At 37.6% G+C, this 21,884-nt stretch overlaps 1 protein-coding gene across 1 annotated transcript in view; it reads left to right on the top strand.

The window, feature by feature from the left end:
* RIT2 (Ras like without CAAX 2) overlaps nucleotides 1–21,884 on the top strand; it is a 316,712-nt gene that overhangs the window by 163,405 nt on the left and 131,423 nt on the right. The window contains exon 4 of the mRNA XM_036245390.1: nucleotides 12,157–12,348. Coding sequence (XP_036101283.1) covers nucleotides 12,157–12,348 — 192 coding nt within the window. The remainder of the gene's footprint in view (nucleotides 1–12,156; nucleotides 12,349–21,884) is intronic.

Here is a 21,884-nt window from a genome sequence, read left to right as displayed (position 1 = left end):
CCCAGGAACTCATGGAAATACCTCACAGAAAAATCTTCAGAGCTTTTGTTGTATTAATTTATTTGGCCCTCACAGCAACCTTGTGAGGTAAGCAGTCGTATTTACCCCACCGCATAGATGAACAAGTGAGTCTGTGGAGCTACCAGGTGGCAGAACCAGAATTCACACCTGGAGATTCAAGCTTCAGCCACAGCCCCCTCCTCAACACCCCTCCTCCCCCCCCCTCCCCGGTTCTTCCCAGTTGTAATTTCATGACATTTTCTATTTTCTTATGTCCTGGATGACTTAACTCCATTACAGAATTTCTGTTATCAATTGTTTTATTTAATCTCTTTCAAGCAAATCAGAAATAATCTATCATGGGTCCTACTAATAATCTTTATCAGAGTTGCTTAATATCTTTTTTTTTTTTTTTTTTGCCTAAATATAAAATAGAATATTTTTTATATTTGGATTACACCTCAGTTAATAGTGCTAAATTCTAACACTGGAGTAAATGGTTTGCTATTTGTGGAAGCAAAATTACCTGTTACAGTGAGTTTTAAATTGGAAATTAGATCACATTGATAAGTCTTTATTCAGTAGCTTTGAAAGACAGTATTTTTTTTTTTTTTTTTTTTGGTATGTGCCCCTAGCGGGAACCGAACCTGGGACTCTCTGGTCAGCAGGCCAATGCTCCAACCACTGAGCCAACTGGCCAGGGCAAAAGACAGTATTTTTAAGAGAGTGGACGAAAGGACTTGCGAATTTTGGAAGTACCTACCAAGTGTGTCAATCTGTACTGAAGCCTGAAAATAGGTGAGAGACTCTGTCCTGTCTAGGACAGAAATCTGATATCACATGTATGTTGTCTCATTGCAAGTAATGTCTGGGACTAGCATACCTACTACTAGGTTTTCTGCAGGTGTTGCTTAAAAGTCCCTTGCTTTTATTTTCTCCATTCTTTCCCCAGTTTTTGCATTTCAAACATATATTGTATCAAGAGCACAGCCCCCCCCCCCACACACACACATCAATTATTGCCTCTGTATTAAACATAAACTCTTGGAATGTTTTGGAGACTCCTATTTGAACACCCTTCCGCTTATCTATAGGGTGCCTGATCTGAGGCTTTAACACAGGACACCCTTCTACAGCCTCCTCCGAGGTGGAGAACTATTGAGGCATTGCCCATCCTGTTTGCTGCTCAGGTAACTAGGGTCAATCTCTGGCCTCCTGACGGGTTTTATTTATCTATCAGCTCCACAAATGGTCACATGCACTGTTTTCTGCTAAAATTGAGTTATCTTTTATTTTCCCTCAATAACTTTGTTTACAGAATTATATAACTCCATGAAACATTCCATCAGTGTCTTATTTACTCTTTTCTATCCAATCTATATTTTTATTTTATTTTTTTTAAATCCTCATCCAAAGACATTTTTCCACCTTTTGTTCAGATAGAGTGGGAGGGAGAGAGAGTGGAAGAGAGAAAGAAACATCGATGTGAGAGAGAGACACACCAAGTAGCCACCACCTGCACAACCCAACCAGGGCTGGGGACAAACTGCAACCGAGGCACGTGCCCTTAGCGGGAAATGAACCCGGGTCTCCCAGGGCTATCCAATCTATACTTGAGCCAATTGGCTCCAACCCTGAGATTTGAGAGCAGGAAACTTTGTGGTTAGTTGATAACTAAATCAGCCTTGCAGACAGATTTGATGTTCTTCAGAACACGTCAGCTTATCTTTTTTTTCTTCTCTTCTACTTAACTCTGAATCCACGCATACGAGCCAGCTTGCCACCCTATTGCCAGGAGAGTCCAGCTCTTCCATCCCCTTGTCAGATTCTCTGATATACCTCTGAAGTTCAAGTGGCAGTAAACAACTTCAGAATCACTCTGATAACAGAGTGCTCTCCACATAGTCAAGGCACATCAAAGCAGACATTTTCAAGGGCTTCTGAAAATAAAATTGGTGACCAAATTATTTGGTAATAAAGCACTGGAATTAGAATTTATTTCTTTGGTTAACATGAGATAAAAAGATCAATCAAGGAAAATGTGTCATATCTTCACAACTTCTGTGGTGTTAGAAGATTTCTAATTATTTCTGTTCTACAACATACACATGCTCTGTAGAGCAAGCATGACTATTTATTAGAAATGGCCTTGATCCATTTAAACAGCAGCAGTTTAATCAAAGTTGTCAAAATCTTCTGGGCACTAAAAACATTCAACATGGTTCAAGCCTTGATGTTGACCGCAGAATACTTAAAATCTACTTGATGATACAAACTAAGTGAAATAATAAAGATATAATTAACTATGGATTAATTATATAATAGAGTTAGAATTAGTTGCTCATTTTTGATGTTCATAAGTGAGGAAAACATACACAACAGATTATGAGAGAGGGCTTGGATTATTAGCCATAGGTTCATGAAAGAAGAAAAAATGTAATTGACCATGAAGACTGTATGCTACACAGGTCACGGAAGAGAAAGAGCAGCTTCCCAGCAACGTAAAAGAGATTAAAAGCCTGGCTGTGTGTTTTGTTTCTTTTGTTTTTTATTCTCACCCGAGGATATGTTTGTATTGATTTTAGAGAGGGGAGGGGGAAACATCAACCAGTTGCCTCCGATATGTGCCTGACTGGGAATTGAATCTGCAGCCTAGGTATGTGCCTTGACCAGGAATCAAACTCACAGCCTTTTGGTGTATGGGACAATGCTCCAGTCAACTGAGCCTCCTGGCCAGGGCAGACCTAGCTGTGTTTTAATTAGCTATGAAAAAATGATGTCATCACTACTTTCCTGGGTCCTGCTTTTCTCATCTGCAGCATGAGTTGCAACTGATAATCACTGAATTCTCTACCAGCTAGAAAAAGTTCAGTTTTGGGGAACAGTGTGAGTGAAGGCACAATGGAGAGAGCAGATAACTAGTATGAGTAAGCATGAAAGAAGTGACCCCATTAGAGTAGAGAGTACATAGTCAGGATTAATTGGAGATAAAGCTGGACATGCACCATGATATCAGATTATATAAAGTCGTAAAATCAAGAAATGAGTATAGATTTGATGTGAAAGCAAGTGGGTAACCACTGGACCTTTGGAGGCAGAAGAGCAGCATAATGAATGTAGTGCTTAAAGAAGATTAATTGGGCAGGGAAATAAATGAGTGATGGATGTGATGGATTGATTGGAGAGGGGGAGCCTGGGGTCAGAGCAGCCACTCAGGAGACTGTGACTAAGCTGGAGGGTGAGGTGTATCCAGCACTTTACAAGGGCCAGGAACCCTGTAATCTATGCCTAGTTGTTAAAGAAAAATCAGAGCTGGACAGCAGTTCAAGTGGAAACAACCGGTTTATTCAGGTCTACTACAATAAGGAAAGGAGACCTCAGTATAAAACCAGCATTAATTCCAAATACAGCATGGACCAGTAGGAATTTACAGCCAAGGAGCAGGGTAGGGATGGGTGGATGGAAAATTGCTAAGAGGAAATATTGGAGATAGGGAGGATTTGGGGCTAGACTAACCCAGTAGGATTCTGACTGCAGGCAGGCCAGGGTGATGATCAGACATCATCTGGAGCACCCTCCAGAGGTTGAATACCTTGATTCAACATCCAGGATGATAAGAAAGGAGGGGGGGAGGTTCTGGCTACATCAATTTAGCAGGATTGTTGCTAAAATTTGGACAATGCAAAAAGAAACATAGAAGTTCACATGTCAAGACCTGGTTGAAAGTTTCAGGGGAGCCTAAATGGAATGTGGTCAAAGATGCATCTTTGTCAACTATAATTCTGACATTATGGAGGGCGAGCACTTTGGGCATCTCTTCCTCATTTGTATGGTATGGACACATCAGCTTCTCAATAAATCTTCAAAAGTTTAGGATTATCTGGTACCAAGTTATTTTAAGTATTACAAAACAAGATGATTAGGACTTTACATAGAGAACCAAATAGTAATTTATTTTTTCTATTAATCCATTAGAAATATGAACTACTTTGTGTGACAGGCTTTTTGGAGCATATCATGTGTATGTGAGTGTGCGTGTCTCTCTCTCTCTCTATATATATATACATATTATATATATATAATATATATATACACACACACGCACACTCACATACACATATATCTATATATACATGCATATATGTATATACAAAGTGGGGCAAAAGTAGGTTTACAGTTTGTATGGAAAATAATACAATAATTAATAATACAAGGATAAACTTTTACAGACTTGTAACTATAAACTTACTTTTCCCCACCCTGTATATACACACATCTCACAATATCCATTTTAAAGTTATAGTAGTATCCTCTAATGTGCTCTAAAGCAATTAGCAAGTGCAATTTTGGTATGTGAACTTTCTTCTTCACTGTATTTTTGTTGGGATCATATTGGGAATGACTAAAAGGTAGTGGATGAAATCCTCTTGTAACAGTTATGCTGCCTTCTCCCAAGATGCAATCCTGTAGGGTTTATGAGCAGAAAAGCAGTCACAGCATGGGTGACCTCCAGGACAAACAGGAGACCAGCTGTGATAAAAAATATCTTTTAGTGGCTTAGTACCACCAGAGGCAGTCATGAAACTTTCAGTCTTTGAGAAAGTACACGTTGAGCAGACTGGGAAAAGCAGACTGTCTTCTATGGGAAAGAAATCGATTACACCCAGAGACAGGGAGAGGCATCTTTCTTCTCTTATTAGAATAAGACAAATGATTGAAGGTAGAAAAGGATACAAGAAACATGAAATTGCTTTCTAATTAATGCGCATTTCAGTGGGATATACATTTACGTGAAAGGTAAGCTAGGCCTGGCCTTACGTGCATGGGAACGAGTAAATAACTAAAAGCTTTATCCATTTAATTTAGAGATTTGATTCCATTTTTCTTTTTATCCTCATCCTCCAGTCTCCAAACCTTACTCTCCTTAAAGTGTAGATCATTCAGGGAATGGTACCATTACTTGAAAACATTTAGCTTAAAGTAAGTAATTAACTAAATGATGATATAATTATCTATTGGGCTCCGGTCCAGGCACCCTCCCTGGTGCTTGAGGAATACAATGCTGAACAGCCCTTCTCTCAGTAGTTTAGAGTCCGGGGATGGGGTCGAGAGCAAAGCACACTAATTACAATACAGAGGAAGAGTTCCAAGTGCATAAATCTGGACTGTTAAGTACTGAGCATATTTGGCAAGAGAGAACAAAACAAAGATAATTGGAAAAACTATTTTCATAAAATCTCCTTTAAAATAGATAAATATGCTCTTAATGGGATGAAACTCCAACCTTCCTAAAATGTAGCAAAAATAATTTCTCTTCCCCCAAATTAACACAAACTACTCAACTTCATACCCTAATTCCTGTCCCCATGATCAACCCAGAAGACTTGCCCCCTGTGTGGTTTCCAATCCTGTCCCATTCAGATGTTCTTCTTATACTTGACAGCAGGGACATGCCACTCTTTACATGATCCATACTCATGTCTCTGTAACACCATTCTCCATATGAAGTATATATGCCAGCCCCCTACCACATGTCTCTCACTTTCTTCCTAAATCCACACTTCACACTACCTTGCACATCTATCATTATCCAGGGTTTGTGTCCCTCACGGGGGTCAGGAAACTTCAGTAGTGACAACATCTGAGCAGAATTGCCACTGTCGCTGATTCTGGGAGACCTGCCCAGGAGCCTCTCTTTGGAGTTCTCCTCACTTGTGCTCTTAGCTTTTTTTTTTTTTTGCAGTTATACATGCCAATGGGGCTGGCTTCATAGGCCTGTGATTTATGCATATGCCCAGGAGTCCATGTTCAGAAGGGCCACGTACTTGGTTTAAGGCTCTCCTGTTGCTGTCTTGAAAGCTGTTATTTTTTTTACCAGAGTCCCCACATCTTCATTTTGCCCTGGGCCTACAAATTATGTAGTCTGTTCTGCACTGTAACCTTAGCATTTATTTTGAGTTGTATTCCAGTAAGAGCTTTACAGGAGTCATCTTCATTACATTCAGATGTAGGCACCCTGAATCCTCGAGTATTAAATGCCACATTAGAATCAAAGGCCCTTAATAGTTTTTCAAGCATTAAAATATAAATATATTAACTATTATCCTCAATTTTAGCATGCTGTTCTATCTTCTACAAAACAACTTTTCTGCTACCTTACTTGAGCTTTGCTACAGTAGTACCATAGAGTAAGTCTACAAAATGTTTGGTGAGACTTAACATCGGAAAATAGAAGAGACTTAGACTTAGGAAGCCTGATACTGCAGATCCTTTTGATGTTGAGGGTATTGTCCCTCATCTGAAACCCCGTGAGAGAAATTGCTTTCAGCTCTCAATGCTTTGGGAGAGATTTGTGTCACCTGACCCATTAGTGTGGTGGTATTATTGACCACAAAAGTGGTATAATTGATCGTGTTTCTATTGTAGCTTTGGTTGTTGAAAAGTTGAGAGTCAAGTTTATAGATGAAATTGTGTTCTCACTTTATCTTGGTTTTGATGGTCTAGTTTCTTTTTATTCTTTTCCATATTTATCCATATTTTTGTTTTATTTTATGTACTATTTAGTTTTATTATATGTATTATGCATATATTTTATATGTATTATTTTTGTACTACATGTATTGCTTTATATCTCAATTTTATATGCCTGTCACATAGTAGTGCTCAATGAATATTTGATGAGTGAGTTAGGCAGTATTCCATGATTTAATGTGTTCCCGAAAGTATATGAGTGTCAAATATTGAAACACAGATGACAAATGTATAATGGCAGAGATAGCTATGTCCTCTTTAAACTATAAAAAATATAAAGTCCTGAATTATATTTTGCCTTTTAGAATTAACTTTTGACCCTATGGTATCAGCATTTATAAAAGCCCTTACTTGCCTGGCTGGTGTGCCTCAGTGGATTGAGCATCATCCCATAGACTGAGAGGTCCCGGTTCAATTCCTGGTCAGGGCACATGCCCAGGTTGTGGGCTTGATCCACAGTGGGGCGTGCAGGATGCAGCCGATTGATGTTTCTATCTCTCTTCCTTTCTCTCGCTCTTAAAAAAAAACAAACACAATAAAAAGAAGCCCTTTGTTCATTTCCATTTCAATTGAACATTCTTAACCAGCTTCAGACATCACATGGAGACTGAAGAATGACCACTTCCCCTGATTTCAATCTTTGTATCGGTTTAAATAAAGGTATGATACCTACCTTTCATCACTTTCATAATATTTTTACTTTTTCTTCCTTCTTTAAAAATGTGCAAACAAAAGCAACAACCCCACCACATGGCTCCTCTGACAGACTCCAAAGATTGACTGGCACGCAGGCCCCAGATGTGTAACGGCCATGCCCAAGCAGAGGCTAGGTTCAAATCACAAAGGGTTGTTTAACGGTGACAATACATACTCTTCGGAAGCAAAGTTGCCTTAAGGTTGAGGAGCTCTTTACAAATAGTGCATTTAAGAACGAACACCACGTCTCATTTCCTCACCAAACCCTCCTTGCCTTCTCCTGCAAACTGCTGTTGCCCTTCTCTGAACCCCCAGGGTTCACTTAACCTTCAACTGCTCTTCACTTGTTTTATCCTGGTCTAATAGAGCTTCTCCAACCAGGACAGGCTCATACTGTTCTTTACTTGTTAATGTAGCTTTCCACTTGGCCTAGGTTAGGTGTATGACTGACTTATGTTTTGTGGACTTTTTTACAAGGAGGATGAATTTGGTGTGGAGACGGGGTTATCGTGGATATGATAAACAGTCTAGACAATGGTATGTGGGTGTTGTGCTGAGAAACAGTTGAAATGAGGGTCTGACTGCAATGCTGAGCACTTTGTAAATGGTCACTTATGTTAGAGCAGCCCTTGTGGAATGTGGTGGGAGCTGGCTCAGTCCCCAAGTTCTGAATACCTGCTCAAAACACTTACTCTGAGAATCAAGAAACTGGGATATGAGAGTAATCAAATATTCTTTCTGTTTTCAGAATTAAGAGAATTCTCACACTATTTTAATCCAAGGAAGTAATAAAAAGGAATGGATCAAGCCGCAGCATTGTACTCAAAGTAGCTTAGAAAATATTAAAAATGCTTATTAGGTTTGTAGCAATTTACACAATAGGTCCATTTCATAGATATTTTACTGTTTATGGATAGTTGATGGTATCGAGCCATGTTCCTGAATAATTAACCAACGTGTTTCACGTATAGCAGGAAGCCAATGAAGAAGACATTAACATTTCAGGATGCACAGAACATCAAATACAGGGATCTTTAATTCATGGGTGAACAAAAATGGAAGCAACATGTTGAACATCACATTTTTTTTTTAATAAAATGATTTCAGTATCATATATTATTAAGTTGATACATTGCTGCAAAGTTTCTGCTCAATTCTCTGGGCCCCACCAGCCTGCAGCGCATCTGTAAGTAATACACGTACAAAGATATACTATGAAAAGAGTTGGTGTGGATAAGGTCGGTGAAGAGGAGGTGCTCCCCATTCATTGAGATAAGATAATTATATCTGTTTTATTGGTAGAAAGATCCTCTTCTTTGAACAAAATGTGTTTAATAATTTCTGATGAAGCATATTTAAGAAATACTTCCATGTTTATATTTAACGCAGCTCTAAGAGGATTTTGTGCCTGTTCTCCTGGTGAGAGGTTCATTCTGCAGGATTTGCACCAGAGATAATAGTAGGATTAATTTGTATTGTATTTTTAAAATGCATCAAAGCATTTTCACATCTGTTCTCTCCTTTGATCCTTGCTACAGCCCTGTAAGATGGGTTAAGTGGGTGCTCTAATCCCTTTTTCACAAAAGAAGAAATTGAGGCGCGAGGGGTTAGGTGATTAGTTAGAGGACATGCTCTAAGTGAGTGACAGACCTAGAAGTTCTGTTCTGTGCCTCCCAGGTCGGAAAGACCTCTTTTGTACATAAACACAGAGCTATGAACCCCCACATCCAGGTGCAAAGCACAACCCAAAAGGGAGCCCTTAAAAATACTAGTACTTGGAACCCCAAACCTGGAGACTCCAATGCAGATCAGATGCAAGGCCCAGTAACTTCATTTTTAATAGAACACATATGTGACTTTGAGGCTTGTTAACCAACATGGCTGAATATTCACTTGTTCATTTATCTAATACTGTTCCCTGTGAATGTTACCTTCATTTCCTTGGCCTATTTTCCTAATTTGTGGGAGTTTTTCAAATTTATTGGTCATTTCTCTGTGGCATAGTTATTGCTGAAGGAGTCAAATTGTTTCCTTTTGTCTGACAAAGGGAAAAAAACCTACTCCAGTCCCAATGTTTAAAAATTAGCCCTGCCTGGTTTGGCCTGCAGTCCAGAGAGACCCAGGTTCGGTTCCTGCTAAGGGCATGTACCACGGTTGCAGTTTGTCCCTGGCCCTGGTTGGGTCGTGTGGGAGGCAGCCACTCAATGTGTCCCTTTCACATCAATGTTTCTCTCTCTCTCTCTCTCTCTCTCTCTCTCTCTCTCTCTCTCTCTCTCTCTTCCTCTCTCTCCCTCCCACTCTATCTGAACAAAAAATGGAAAAATGTCCTCTGGTGAGAATAAAAAAAAAAAAGAAAAGTTAAAAAATTAAAAAGCTATTTTATTTCTTATAACAAAATAAAATCCATATCTAGAAAAGAACTTGTAAATGGATAATAAACATAGGGGATAATTAATGACTCATAAATACAGATGAAAGAAACATGATACAAATTTTACTACTTAAAATTTATAAAAGATATATATTCTGAGAAGTGACATTTGTGAGAATGAGGGGAAAAGGGCACTTTTATGTAGTGTTGGGCGGAGAGCTATGGGTATGGTGTCTCTTTGGTGTTGAGACTGGCACTATTTCTCAAAGTAAAAATGTATATTCTCTTTGAATAGTACCTTGGAGCTATACATAAATCTATGCAAGAAGGAGGTTTAAGAATACGCACTATAACATAGTATGTAATAGAAATACATGGAGGGCATCTAAATGCCTCTTCATAAGCAACTAGTTAAGTAATAATACATGCATAAAAGAGATTATGCATTCATAAAAAACAATAATACTTATATATGCTTATATGGAATGGTCTTCAAGGTATCTTAGGCCTATTAAATCTTAATTAAGTTTAAAAGTAAAAATTGTATATATAATGTTACTATTTGAGTATAAAAAAGGTGTATAAAGGTGAAATATATATGTCTATGCTTGTGTACACATAGACTATTTCTGTAAGGATAGAGAAAATATTAACTGACACATTTGGGAAGGAAAACTGAGTTTAAGGTGGAAAGAAAATTAATTTTATATATAAAATGAAATATCTTGCAAAGTGTTCATCTTTTAATATTGATATACAATTGAAAATAATTTTAATGCTTAAAATAATTGGCAAATAAGTAAACTGTAGGTTGTAAAATAAATCTTCTTGAGTTTATTTTAGTTAGCTCTTGCATTATGGTTTCAATCATATACAGCTGATGTAACAAATCATTTATATTTTCTTAAATAGTACATGTATTTTTATGACGACTCTATCATTTCTATTTGAAAATTAATTATAAGTTAGGCTAACGTATATAGCCATTTCAGTCCCTAATTCTCTAGTCGATCCACATCCGCTATGAGATTTTGCCTGAGGAATAGGGTTTTCAAAATTAGAATGTCAGAACAACAAGGGACCTCAGACATTTTTTTTGAAGATAAAGAAAATTGAGATCAAGTAGATTTATTTCTCCTGTGTTAGTATATTTGATTCACGTGGCAAAATTTAGTATTAAGTTAAAGTAAAATTTAATACTAAATCAATTAATCTAGTGAGAGTCAGAGGACATAAATTATTTAAACCAACTTTATGTTACTTGGCTGCCCATCCATGGACAAGTCTCCTTTTCTCTTCAGGCTCAAGTTCTTACAACTTCACGAAGATTGGCTGAACCCAGTGAAACTGTTTGCACCCATTCCATTTTGATTAAAAACAATTTAAGAGATCATATACTAGCTCAGGACCTTATTAACTTTATTACTTTCTCTAGAGTTGTAAGCATCTCAGTTTTCCAAAATTTCTGGATTGATGTAAATGTTCCATTGAAAAGTCAAGCCATGTTAAATCAAATTAACATTTGTGCAGACAATTACTCTAAGAAAAATATTTTAGTAGGTCTTGTAAACCCTTTTCTGGGTGAAGAATTCACATCTTTGTCTCATGGTTCAAATACAACTTAAGTTCATGTGAATTTTCCTTCCTGTGATTATTTAGCTCATAAGTTGTCCAAGTCATAATGTCTTTTTGTGTCTTTTTTGTTTTTATTGCTTGAGATCAAGCGTGGTTTGTTTCACAACTAGAATCAAAGTTTTCTATTTCTCATTGCATAAACCTTATAAGTTCTTGTAATTTTAACAATAGGTTCAGAATAATAGTGAGTCAAAACAGATATTTTAGCCTGAGAGAAACTTTTCAGATTGCAATTCAGACCTAATATTGAATTTTTAGTTGCTAGAAAATTGGAGTTCAGGGGAATGCAACATGAAAAAGGAATAGGGCAATGTCCCCAGGTTGAGACATTGATACATTGTGGCAGGTGATTCTGCACTCTGCAGAAACAGAAGAGGATGGAGAAATCAACAGAGTGTAGAAATAGACCCATGTAGATTCAGCACCATGAGCCCTCTGCTTGTGTACATCAAGGAGACAAATATGTAAATGGGTCTGTGATGATCTGTGCTAAAACCTTCCTTTGTTCACAAGGATCATTAATGTTGAACTCAAATTTGTTTTCCTATGTTTGGAGTATACAAATTTAGATTCCTTTTCTTAAAATTAGGTCACTAAATAGGAAACTGTTAAACGTATATAACCTGTATTTATAATCCCAACGTGACTCTAGTAAATCTGCTATTTAAAATATCTCCCTAAAGGTCTTTCATCTTCTATGTTTAAAGATCAATACTCTGAACAATTTAAAACATTGTTTACATAATGGTATATTTAGACCTCATATTGCTATTCTATATGCAAAGCTCACAAACACATTTTTAGAAAATTTCTACCCAAACACTTAGTCTCATAATTGTCTGCCTTTGACCTGCTATTTTATTGGTGTTATGTGTTGGCTTCACTGCCTTAAACCGCATCATCATTGTGCTCTTTGCCTGCAGGCCGAGTTCACAGCCATGCGGGAGCAGTACATGCGAGGTGGGGAGGGATTCATCGTCTGCTACTCCGTCACTGACCGCCAGTCATTCCAGGAGGCTGCCAAGTTTAAAGAGCTCATTTTTCAGGTCCGTCACACCTATGAAATTCCCCTGGTGCTGGTGGGTAACAAAATTGACCTGGAACAGTTCCGCCAGGTGAGTGCCAATTTTATCGGTTAGCTTCTGTCTTTTCCTCTGAGGACACATAGTACCAAGTATGGCTGTTTTCCAAGGTTCATATGGAGAATTCTGAGAAAGAAGGGATGTGTGTGTGCTATTTTGTGCTAGCCACTACAATGTGCCCCATCTCACATGTGACCTCGATTTCCAGTGTCCTTCCCAAAGCCCCATCAAGAGGCAGATTCTGTTTCTCCCATCCTCTTGGATCTGGGCTGGACCTGTGATTTATTTTGAGCAGTAGAGTGTAGTAGAACTTGTAAGGCTGAGACTTCAGAGGGAAGCAGGTTCTGACTTTGCCACTTGAAACACCTGCTATTAGGTTCCAGCCACTATGTAAGGAAGACCAAGCTAACCATTAGAGACAGCCATATGTACAGGGACATCCAGTCTCACCGCTGTCCCAGCCAAGGGACCAACATGTGGGAAAAGCCATTTTTTATGTTCCAGTACCAACTGCTGTCTGACGCTAGCCTCGTGAGATAACCTAGCCAGTCTGCCTGGAATAGAAAAATTTTCCAGCCGAGCCTTGTCTGGATTTTGGACCCATGGAATCCTAGATAAATAACATGGGATTGTTTAAACCACCATCTTTGGGATTATTTGTTGTTGTGTGAAAAATTAATCGAAACAGGACCCTTGCCACCTTGCAGAATCAGAACAGGCCACAGCTTCTCAGGTTGAACTAGAAACGACTTCTGCATATCATGATTCTGCGTCAAGCGGCCCCTGTGATGCTCAGACAGCCTCAGACAGTCTCTCAGTGTCTCCAAGCAAACAAAATTGATAATGCAGAAACCATGTCTAGTTTAGATTGTGATCCATTACCAGAGTTCATGTGGCTCACTGTAGTTCATTCTCATCTTATCGGACACTATCAGGGCCTGATGGGAAAACTGTGGTGGCCTCCTCTCTCAGATGTCGACAGAGGAATACTTCAGCGGTCCTAGGACTGCTGAAGAGATTAAAAAACAAAAACCTGGTTCAGGAACCAGACGGAGCATCTCACAATTTCATCATCACAACTCACTTTGTGCAAAGTTACATTCCTGAGAAGTTGTATGCAAATCAATTTTTTGTGAATCAAATTTCTCTAAATGGAGTGGCTCAGTTATAATTTGAGATGCCTCCTCTTTATTTCCATCGACCTTGAATTTGAACTGGGTTTCAATAGCTTATGTTATTCTAGTTTAATTACTTATTTTTAGATTTCTTGAGGTAGCCTGCTGATAAAACCTTTGCTAAGGTAAGAACCTTCAAGAAAGCAATTAAGTTTCTCCTATTACATTAAAGTGTTTTTACATTTGGATTTTTGTTTCGAATGCATTGTAAGTTTTGTGGAAGTGAAAAGTTCTCATATGGAGCTAATATTTATGAGTTTATGCTTAACACAGAGACATATTCCTATGATTTCGTGCAATGCATTTTTGTGATGACAATGCATTTTTGGTATATTTTCCTTGAAAGTCTAAGCATCTTAAAGTGGTGCTAACTGTTTTTTTAGGAGCTGTAATATTTGTTTGTCTCCTCTGCACCTGTTCTTCTGCTTTGCTTTATTGTTTCTCTTTCTCCAAAGCATTATTTAGTATAATAAGGTAACATTCCTATGGGATAGAAATTTGAGTTTTTCTCACTAGCTAAATATGAATCTATTCTCAGACACCACGTGAAAGAAAGAAGACAGAGAAGTAAGGGCTAGTGCTGAAAACCTCAGATAATCCTCTAAGAGTGGGGGTGCTTTACTCTTTCTTTAGCACTTCTGGGAGGGGCCTGAGGGAGCACCCTGAGAGGTACGTGTAGACCAGTGATCACATGGCCACAACTATTGCATTTCCCAGAACTCCTGGAGAATACTAATCTTTAGTTGGATTCCAGTCAAGAAAACTGGAAGTGACTATGAGACAGCAAGTGAATTTGGGGACATAAAGAAAACTTCTTTAGGAAAAGTTAACCAGGTTCTTTCTAGAGTGGTAGTTCTCCATGATGCCAACACCAGCTGGCATTGGCTCTCCCCTCACTTCCCGGCCCGGCTCCTGCTTTCCTAGGCTCAGTAGTGGTCCTCTGCATGTCCCAAAGGGATATTCAACAGAACCTCATCTCAGCCTGGTTCATTGCATTTTAGCACGATGTGAATCACTGAAACAAATACCCAAAAAAAGGCACTAAGCTGAGTAATTTCACAGATTTGACAGACTTTGACTTTGAGATAAAAGCAAGTCAACAAGATAGTCACCGGAAGTGCAATAACCATGAAAACTCAAATTATGATCTTTTTAAATACGTTCATGTACCCAGGTTTCCAATAATGAAGTGTCGATATGCAAATCTGGCTTCTGGCTGTGGTGTTTGTGATGGAAATAATGATTCCGATAATTGCAGAATGGTTTTCCTTTTCCAAAAGCTTTCAGTTCGCACTTTACTTTAATCCTAGAACTGCTCTGTGTAGTTTTAAGATCAAGCATATGAGGGATGATGATGATATTTGAAAAGTGACTATCTAGATAGTAATTGACTTTAAGAAACTATTGCTGTTTGTAACAAAATTAAGACTACAACGCGGATCTAAAAACAAAAACAACAATGCTAACACTTGGATCATCTGTAGCTCAAAGGACTTCTGTGAAGACTCCTAGAGTAACAAAGTTGAACTCCACAGAGCCTGGAGGAAATCATGCTGGTGTTTGGTTTAGGGCTGGGAGCGGGAGAAGTGGGATCCCCACTCAGCGGCTCTTCTTCCTCCTTGGTCTACATTGAAGGAGGTTGAAAGAGCTGATTCTTACCATGTTTGCTTGGTAGGATAGATAATGGCTCCATTTTTAATGCATTTAGGTGAACACTCAGTCCCTTTCCACCCAGAAAAATAAGTGAGTTTGGTGCCTGATGTTTTTATCATCATTTGCCAATTTGAGCTAAAGTATTGAAGGGCTCTGTTTAAAGCCTAGTATTTTATCTGGGAAAAAATATTCATGTTGATACTGATGTTGATGATGCATTTAGTATTTGGAAGACTCTGTGCTAGGCACTTACCACACATAATTGTATTTATTCCTTTCTACAAGCCCATGAATAGGCTTCTGTGATACCTGAGTTAACAGGCTCTGACATAACCAGTTACTTGCTTAAGGTCACACAGCTAGTTAGAGTTGAGAGGCAATACCCAGGGTCTTCTGATTTGAAAAATCTTATGATGTTATACTGTTGGCTTGCAAACCATTGTTGTTTTTCATGAATTAGTTTTTCTCTTTTTATCAGCTTTAGGATCTTAGCATGTTCCTCAAAGAACGGACATAAGCAATTGCATTTTATTGATAAGTTGAGGCAGGAAAGATCAGAATGACAACTCTTTGGATGTGGAGTGCAGCTCTCCAGAACCTGGACAAGCCAGTAATAGCCATAAGTTGGGGGGAAGAATGTGAGGAAACATAAGAGTAAAGAAATGAGGTTCAATACTACTGATAAACACTGTTTTCTTATCAGCTACACAGTGTATGCAGTCCATCCAGACTGTTCCAAAGCCTTTTAAAATCCCAGACAACACTAGGTCCCTGAGCTTCTTTGACCCTACGTATCATGACCTCTGCCGTCACCCTGGGCAGTGGAAGAGTAGCATTTCTGTTTTTGGTTTTGCAAAATCCTGACCAACTGTGCGAGTAAAAGGGTGCTATGAATGGAATACGTTCCAGGGATCTGGGAGCTAGATTAGCAAAGTTTCACATTAGTCGCAGACCACAAACTGTTTCATCCGGATGACAGACCCTGACAAAACCCTCAATGCTGGCAATCTAATGGCAGCTTATTACTCAGCTTGAAGCCTTGAAAGTCTGCTTTCCACAGCCTGAGTAACTCTTCGAATGCCGATTTAGGATTGGGAAAAGGCCCTTTGTTTATTCTTCAGTTAGCTATCTAATGAAAATAGTTCCATTCCTATACCGAGAGGGGCATATAGAAGCTGTGCAGATCGATAATCACTGTAGTAAGAAAAAAATAACACCTATTTAGAGTTATAGCAAGCATGTACTTATCTCTGCAGAGTGGTGGCTGCTTTGGAGCAAGGTCAAAAATGCGTGAGACAGCCTCTGTCTTCAAGGACTTTCCATTCCCTTAGAAAGGGTCTATACATATGAAGCAGAGAGAAAACCATACTGAACAGTAAAACTAAATGTTGAGCAATAGGGCATCATTTATTGAGTGCAGTTGTTGCTGAGAACTAGAAAAGAGTATGGGCAATGTTTTTGAGGAAGGAAGATGCCAAATGGAAAAGCATCCTGACCAAGTAGGAAGGATCAGGTGAACGGTGATAGTTCTTTTAGGAAGAACCAGCAAGAATAAATCTAGGGAGTAGGAAGTGGATTGTGAGGCTGTGAGTGTGCACAAGGCATGAATGCTAGGAAGGGTGGCAGTGGACAAAATTAGCTTGCCCAGTACACACACATCAAGCATCTTCAGAATAATTGCATAGACAGGCTTGCCTTGAAGACATAATCCAACACACAACATAAATATATACCAGAATGTGTTGCATATGCTATAATACAATAATTAATTGCCAATAGTATTCAAATTAAAAAAAAACAACACTAGCACTTCATTTGTATTTTATCTTCAGTACATTAGATAATCCATATGAAGACATATTCCAAATGATGAGAGTTTATTTTTATTTTTTTTATGGGAAAAGAAATGTTTGGTAATTTACCTAATATTATGAGGATAAACACTCAAACTCACCAATTATTTAGCCCTATTTTTTTCCTTTTCATGGCATTTTCTTTGTAAGCTATTTCATTTAATTAAAAATGCAAAGGTTGTGGAACTAGAATTTGAACCCAAGTCAGTTTTCTGACACATTTTTAAAAAATGTTTTTATGATTTTCTTTTTTTTAAGAGAGAGGGAGAGAGAGAGAGAGAGAGATAGAAGCCTTGGTGTGAGAGAGATACATCAATAGGCTGCCTCCTGCTTGCCCCACTACTGGGAATTGAGCCCACAACTCAGGCATGACCGGGAACTGAACAGGGACCTCTCATTCATGGAATGATGCTCAGTTCACTGAATCACATCGATTGGGCTCTAACACATTTATTTTTTGCTAACATTTTATTTTATTCAATATATTTACCAAATATTTAATAATTTTTCAATGGTAAACAGGTGTTCAGGAGTGAACATGACATAAAATCTCTATCTGTAAGAATCTGAAATTATAGCAAACAGATAATGAACAATTTGCGTGTGTGTGTGTGTGTGTGTGTACCAAGTGCACACTGCAAAAACTGGGTCTATGAATAAAATTATATACACATACATTCATACATATATGTGTGTAATATATATATACAAATATGTGTGAAGAGAACTTGTTTCAAACATTTGAGCAGGGTTGTGGTATGAGTGCATTTTTACATTGAGTGAACTGTTGGAGTAGGGCAACGATGAGAGTAGGAAGACCAGTTAGGAGCCTTGGTCATCAGAATGAGGAATGATGGGAGCTTGGATAAAAGCAAACAACACTAACTCTTCAGATTCCATATTCATACTGCATATGTACTGGATGACAGGTGACCAAATGACACCAAGATGTAGAGACCTTTCATGTAGGGACAAAATCAACTACACTATGCAGTGGCACCTGAGGTCATCACTGCATTACCACACAATACAATGGGTGTCTGTGATGGACTTCTCAAGACATAGTTAAAAAATATATTTAGCCCAGCCAGTGTGGCTCAGTGGATTGAGCATCGGCCCATGAACTGAGAGGTCCCAGGTTCAATTTCCATTCAGGGCACATGCCCAGGTTGCGGGCTCAATTCCCAGTAGGGGATTATGTGGGGGGCAGCCAATCAATAATTCTCTGTCACATCGATGTTTTATCTCTCTCTCCCTACCTCTCTCTCTAAAAAAATTAATAAAACATATTTTAAAAAATTATATATATTTAGCAAATATATTTTAGAAAGTAATAAAGTATACAGTCAAAAGAATCAGATAATCATAAGTTTGAATCTTTATTGAGACAGTTTATGTAACCTTGTACAAATTGGCGACAGATACAAGATGTATAGCCAGTTTTGCCCTCAAACAAACACTTCTGTCCAGCACAGAGGTAAGAGGTATAGTAAGTACATTTCCCAGCTGTCAAATGCTTCAGGCTCAGCCTTAGCTACACACAGTCTCTATGCCATAGGTTAAACTCTTTTTGGGGAAACCCATTTCCATTGAGGTGTGGGCATGAATGTCCACCCATTGCAGCCCAATGTGTGACACTGTGATAGGCTTCAGTGCATTGATTTTGCAAAATCAAATTTGAAATTATTTTTCTGATTTCCAATTATAAAATGTAAGAATAGCAATTCTGAAGTAACTGGACTCTGAACAACAGAATTTTGGACAAATTAATGTTTTGTTTTTTTCCCCATTAGCTCATGAACTTAAAAACAAAACAACAATAATAAAACTACCTATGTGGAGATAGATTAAAAAAACACACAGAAAAGATTATTGGCCAATTCAGAAGAGCTATGCTAATTTTTCCATGTATGATCAAACTCATCTTTGGTGACAAGTGTGGTTCTCAAAGTGTGTTCCCCAAAGCCAGAAGAATCAGTCTCACCTACAGCGAATGGCCTTCCATTCGGCAGTTTGGTGTTCCCCTGGGACAGGTTATTGGCTCAGTTTGAACTGATATCATGATTGCTTGCTTCCCTTCCTTATTTAAATGGTGTTACACTGTATTGTTTGGTTTCTAGCGATCATTAAGCACATTTATAAAATTGACAAGTCAGTGAAAGCTTATAGAAATAAACTTGTTTCTTAGAAAAGAGGAAAAAAAAACATACGGGGAATCAGATTGGCTCCTTGAAATGAAATTCAAGATCACAAAATTGCTCTAGAGTGATCTTGTATAATTTTTCAAACCAATCATGTAAACGATCTTTCCTAAAGGAAACAAATACTAAGTGGGCGAAGTTTTAAATTTTTTAATTGTCCTATCCAAGATTTCAGCTCCCCATGCTCTTTCCCAGTTATCCTTCCTTGGCCTAACTCTGATATTTGTGAGACTTTTCTTCAACTCTCAGTCAAGCTCTGTATGTAATAAATCAGTGTATGTATATGTGTATGTGTATCTCAAATACCCAGGCACTTCAGTATATCCAAGAGAATAATACCTACAGGTTAAATTATGAATTCTCGAAAAGAGGAGAACTTGCAGTTTGCACATTGGGAATTTTTTAATTTCATGGAACCACATGTTTAGCAAATTACATAATCCACCTTGCCCTTAAATATCTTATATTAAATAATAGAGGTACAGGAAATTGCCAACAAATATGTAGAAAAGGTTATCTGCTCTTTTCTTTCCTTTTTTTTTTTTTTTTATGTGCTCTTTTCTAGTGTTTATATCTCACACAACTATAGAATAATACCAAAACCACGAAACTGACATTGGTTCAACTCATAGAGGTTATTGCATTTCACCAGTTATACATATGCTCATTTGTGCGTGTATGTGCTATCTTCTGTGCAATTCTGTCACATAGACAGGAAGCTTACATAACCACTGCCACAATCAGGGTACTCAACTGTACCATTACAAAAACTCTCTTCTATTACTTTAAAAAAAAAAAATTGTTTCCTTTATTGATTATAAATAGAGACATAGAAACATCAATGAGAGAGAACATCAATTGGCCACCTCCTCCATGATCCCCACTGAGGATCGGGCCCACAACCTGGGCATGTGTCCTGAATGGGAATAGAACCAGCGACCTCTTGGTTCATGGGTCTATGCTCAAGCACAGAGCCACACGGAGTAACAGAGCTCTGCTGTTACTCTTCAGAGCCACATTCATCCCCTACCCACCCCAACCCCTAACTCCTGGTGACCATTATACCAGTCCATGGTCTATCTCTACTATTATTTTATTTCTTGATTATTACATATGTGGAATCATCTAATATGCACCCTTTAGAGATTGGCTTTTTCCTTCAGCATTGTATCCTCAGGCACATCCAAGTTTGTGTGTATACTCGAATGTGTTCTTTTCATTACTGAGTAGGATTCAGTTTGGCTGTACCACAGTTTCTTTTTTCATTCATCCATTAAAGACATTTAGGTAGTTTCCAGTTTGGGGTTATTATGAATAAAGCTGCTACGAACATTCAAATACAGGTTTCTCCGTGAAGAGTCTTTGATTCTCTGGGATAAATGCCTAAGAGTGAAATTGCTGGGTCTTATGATAAGTCCATTTTTAGGTTTGAAAGGAAATGCCTAAGTATTTTTCAGACTGGCTGTACTATTTATATTCTCACCCTTGCCAGTTTTAGAGGTTATCATTATTTTTTATTTTAGCTGTTCTGTTAGATATGCAGTGATATCTCATTATGGTTTCACTGTGCATGTCTCCAATGATTGATCTTTTTCATGTGTTTATGTGCCACCTATGTAACCTATTTAGTGACATGCCTGTGCATGTCTTGTGATCATTTTATAATTGTTTTTTAATATTAAGTTTTGATAGTTATTCATATAATCTAGATTCAAATTCTTGTCAGATATGTGACTTATAATGTTTTTTCCCAGTCTGTAATTTGCCTTTTCGTCTCTTTGATATAATTTTTTGCAGAGCAATTTATTTTTTCTTTTTATGTGGTCCAATTTATTGAAATTTTCTCTTATGGATCATGATTTTATTATCAAATTGAACATCTCCCCTTAGTTCTAGGTTCCAAAGATTTTTTTCCTATTTTTTTTTCCAGTAGTTTTATGTTTCACAATTAAGTGTATGATGCATTTTTAATTCTTGTGTATATATTTTTATTTTTGATGATGTATGTTTAATTGCTTCAACACCATTTATTAAAAAGGCTATCCCTTCTGTATTAATTGCACCTTTGTTAAAATTAATTGAGTATATTTGTGTGGATTTATATCTGTGTTCTCTGTTATGTTCCATGGATTTATGTGCCTATCTTTCCGCTTGTACAAACTGACTTGATGACTATAGCTATAGGCCTTAATGTTAAAAATTTCATTTTTATTCTTTTAAAAAATGTTTTCACCTTTTAGGGTTTTGCGAATTTTATAACTTTCTCTAAATCTACAAATCTTGAGATTTTAAATAGAAATTTATTGAACCTATAGGTTAATGTATGATGAATTAACATCTTTACTATAGAGTTTCCAATCTATGAATATAATATGCCTCTCCAAGTATTCTTTGATACCTTCCTCAGCATTTTATAATTTTCATTAGGCAGACACTGTAACTGTTAGATTCGTGTCTAAATATTTAATTTGGAGTAATTGCAAATGATATTTTAATATTTCTGTTTTCAACTATTCCTTGTCAGTATATTGAAATGCAATTGATTTTTGTGTATTAATATTGTATCCTATAATCTCATAGAACTTATTAGTTCTCAGAGTATTTCATGTAGACAATTTTTCCATTTGCAACTAGAGACAGTTTTATTTCTTCCTTTCTAGACTGTATGCCTTTCTTTCCCTTTCTTG

This window comes from Molossus molossus, unplaced genomic scaffold (assembly GCF_014108415.1).
Source record: "Molossus molossus isolate mMolMol1 unplaced genomic scaffold, mMolMol1.p scaffold_m16_p_6, whole genome shotgun sequence".
Classification (NCBI taxonomy): Eukaryota; Metazoa; Chordata; class Mammalia; order Chiroptera; family Molossidae; genus Molossus; species Molossus molossus.
Note: the sequence above shows the minus strand (reverse complement) of the source record. Positions and strands in the feature narration are given on the sequence as shown.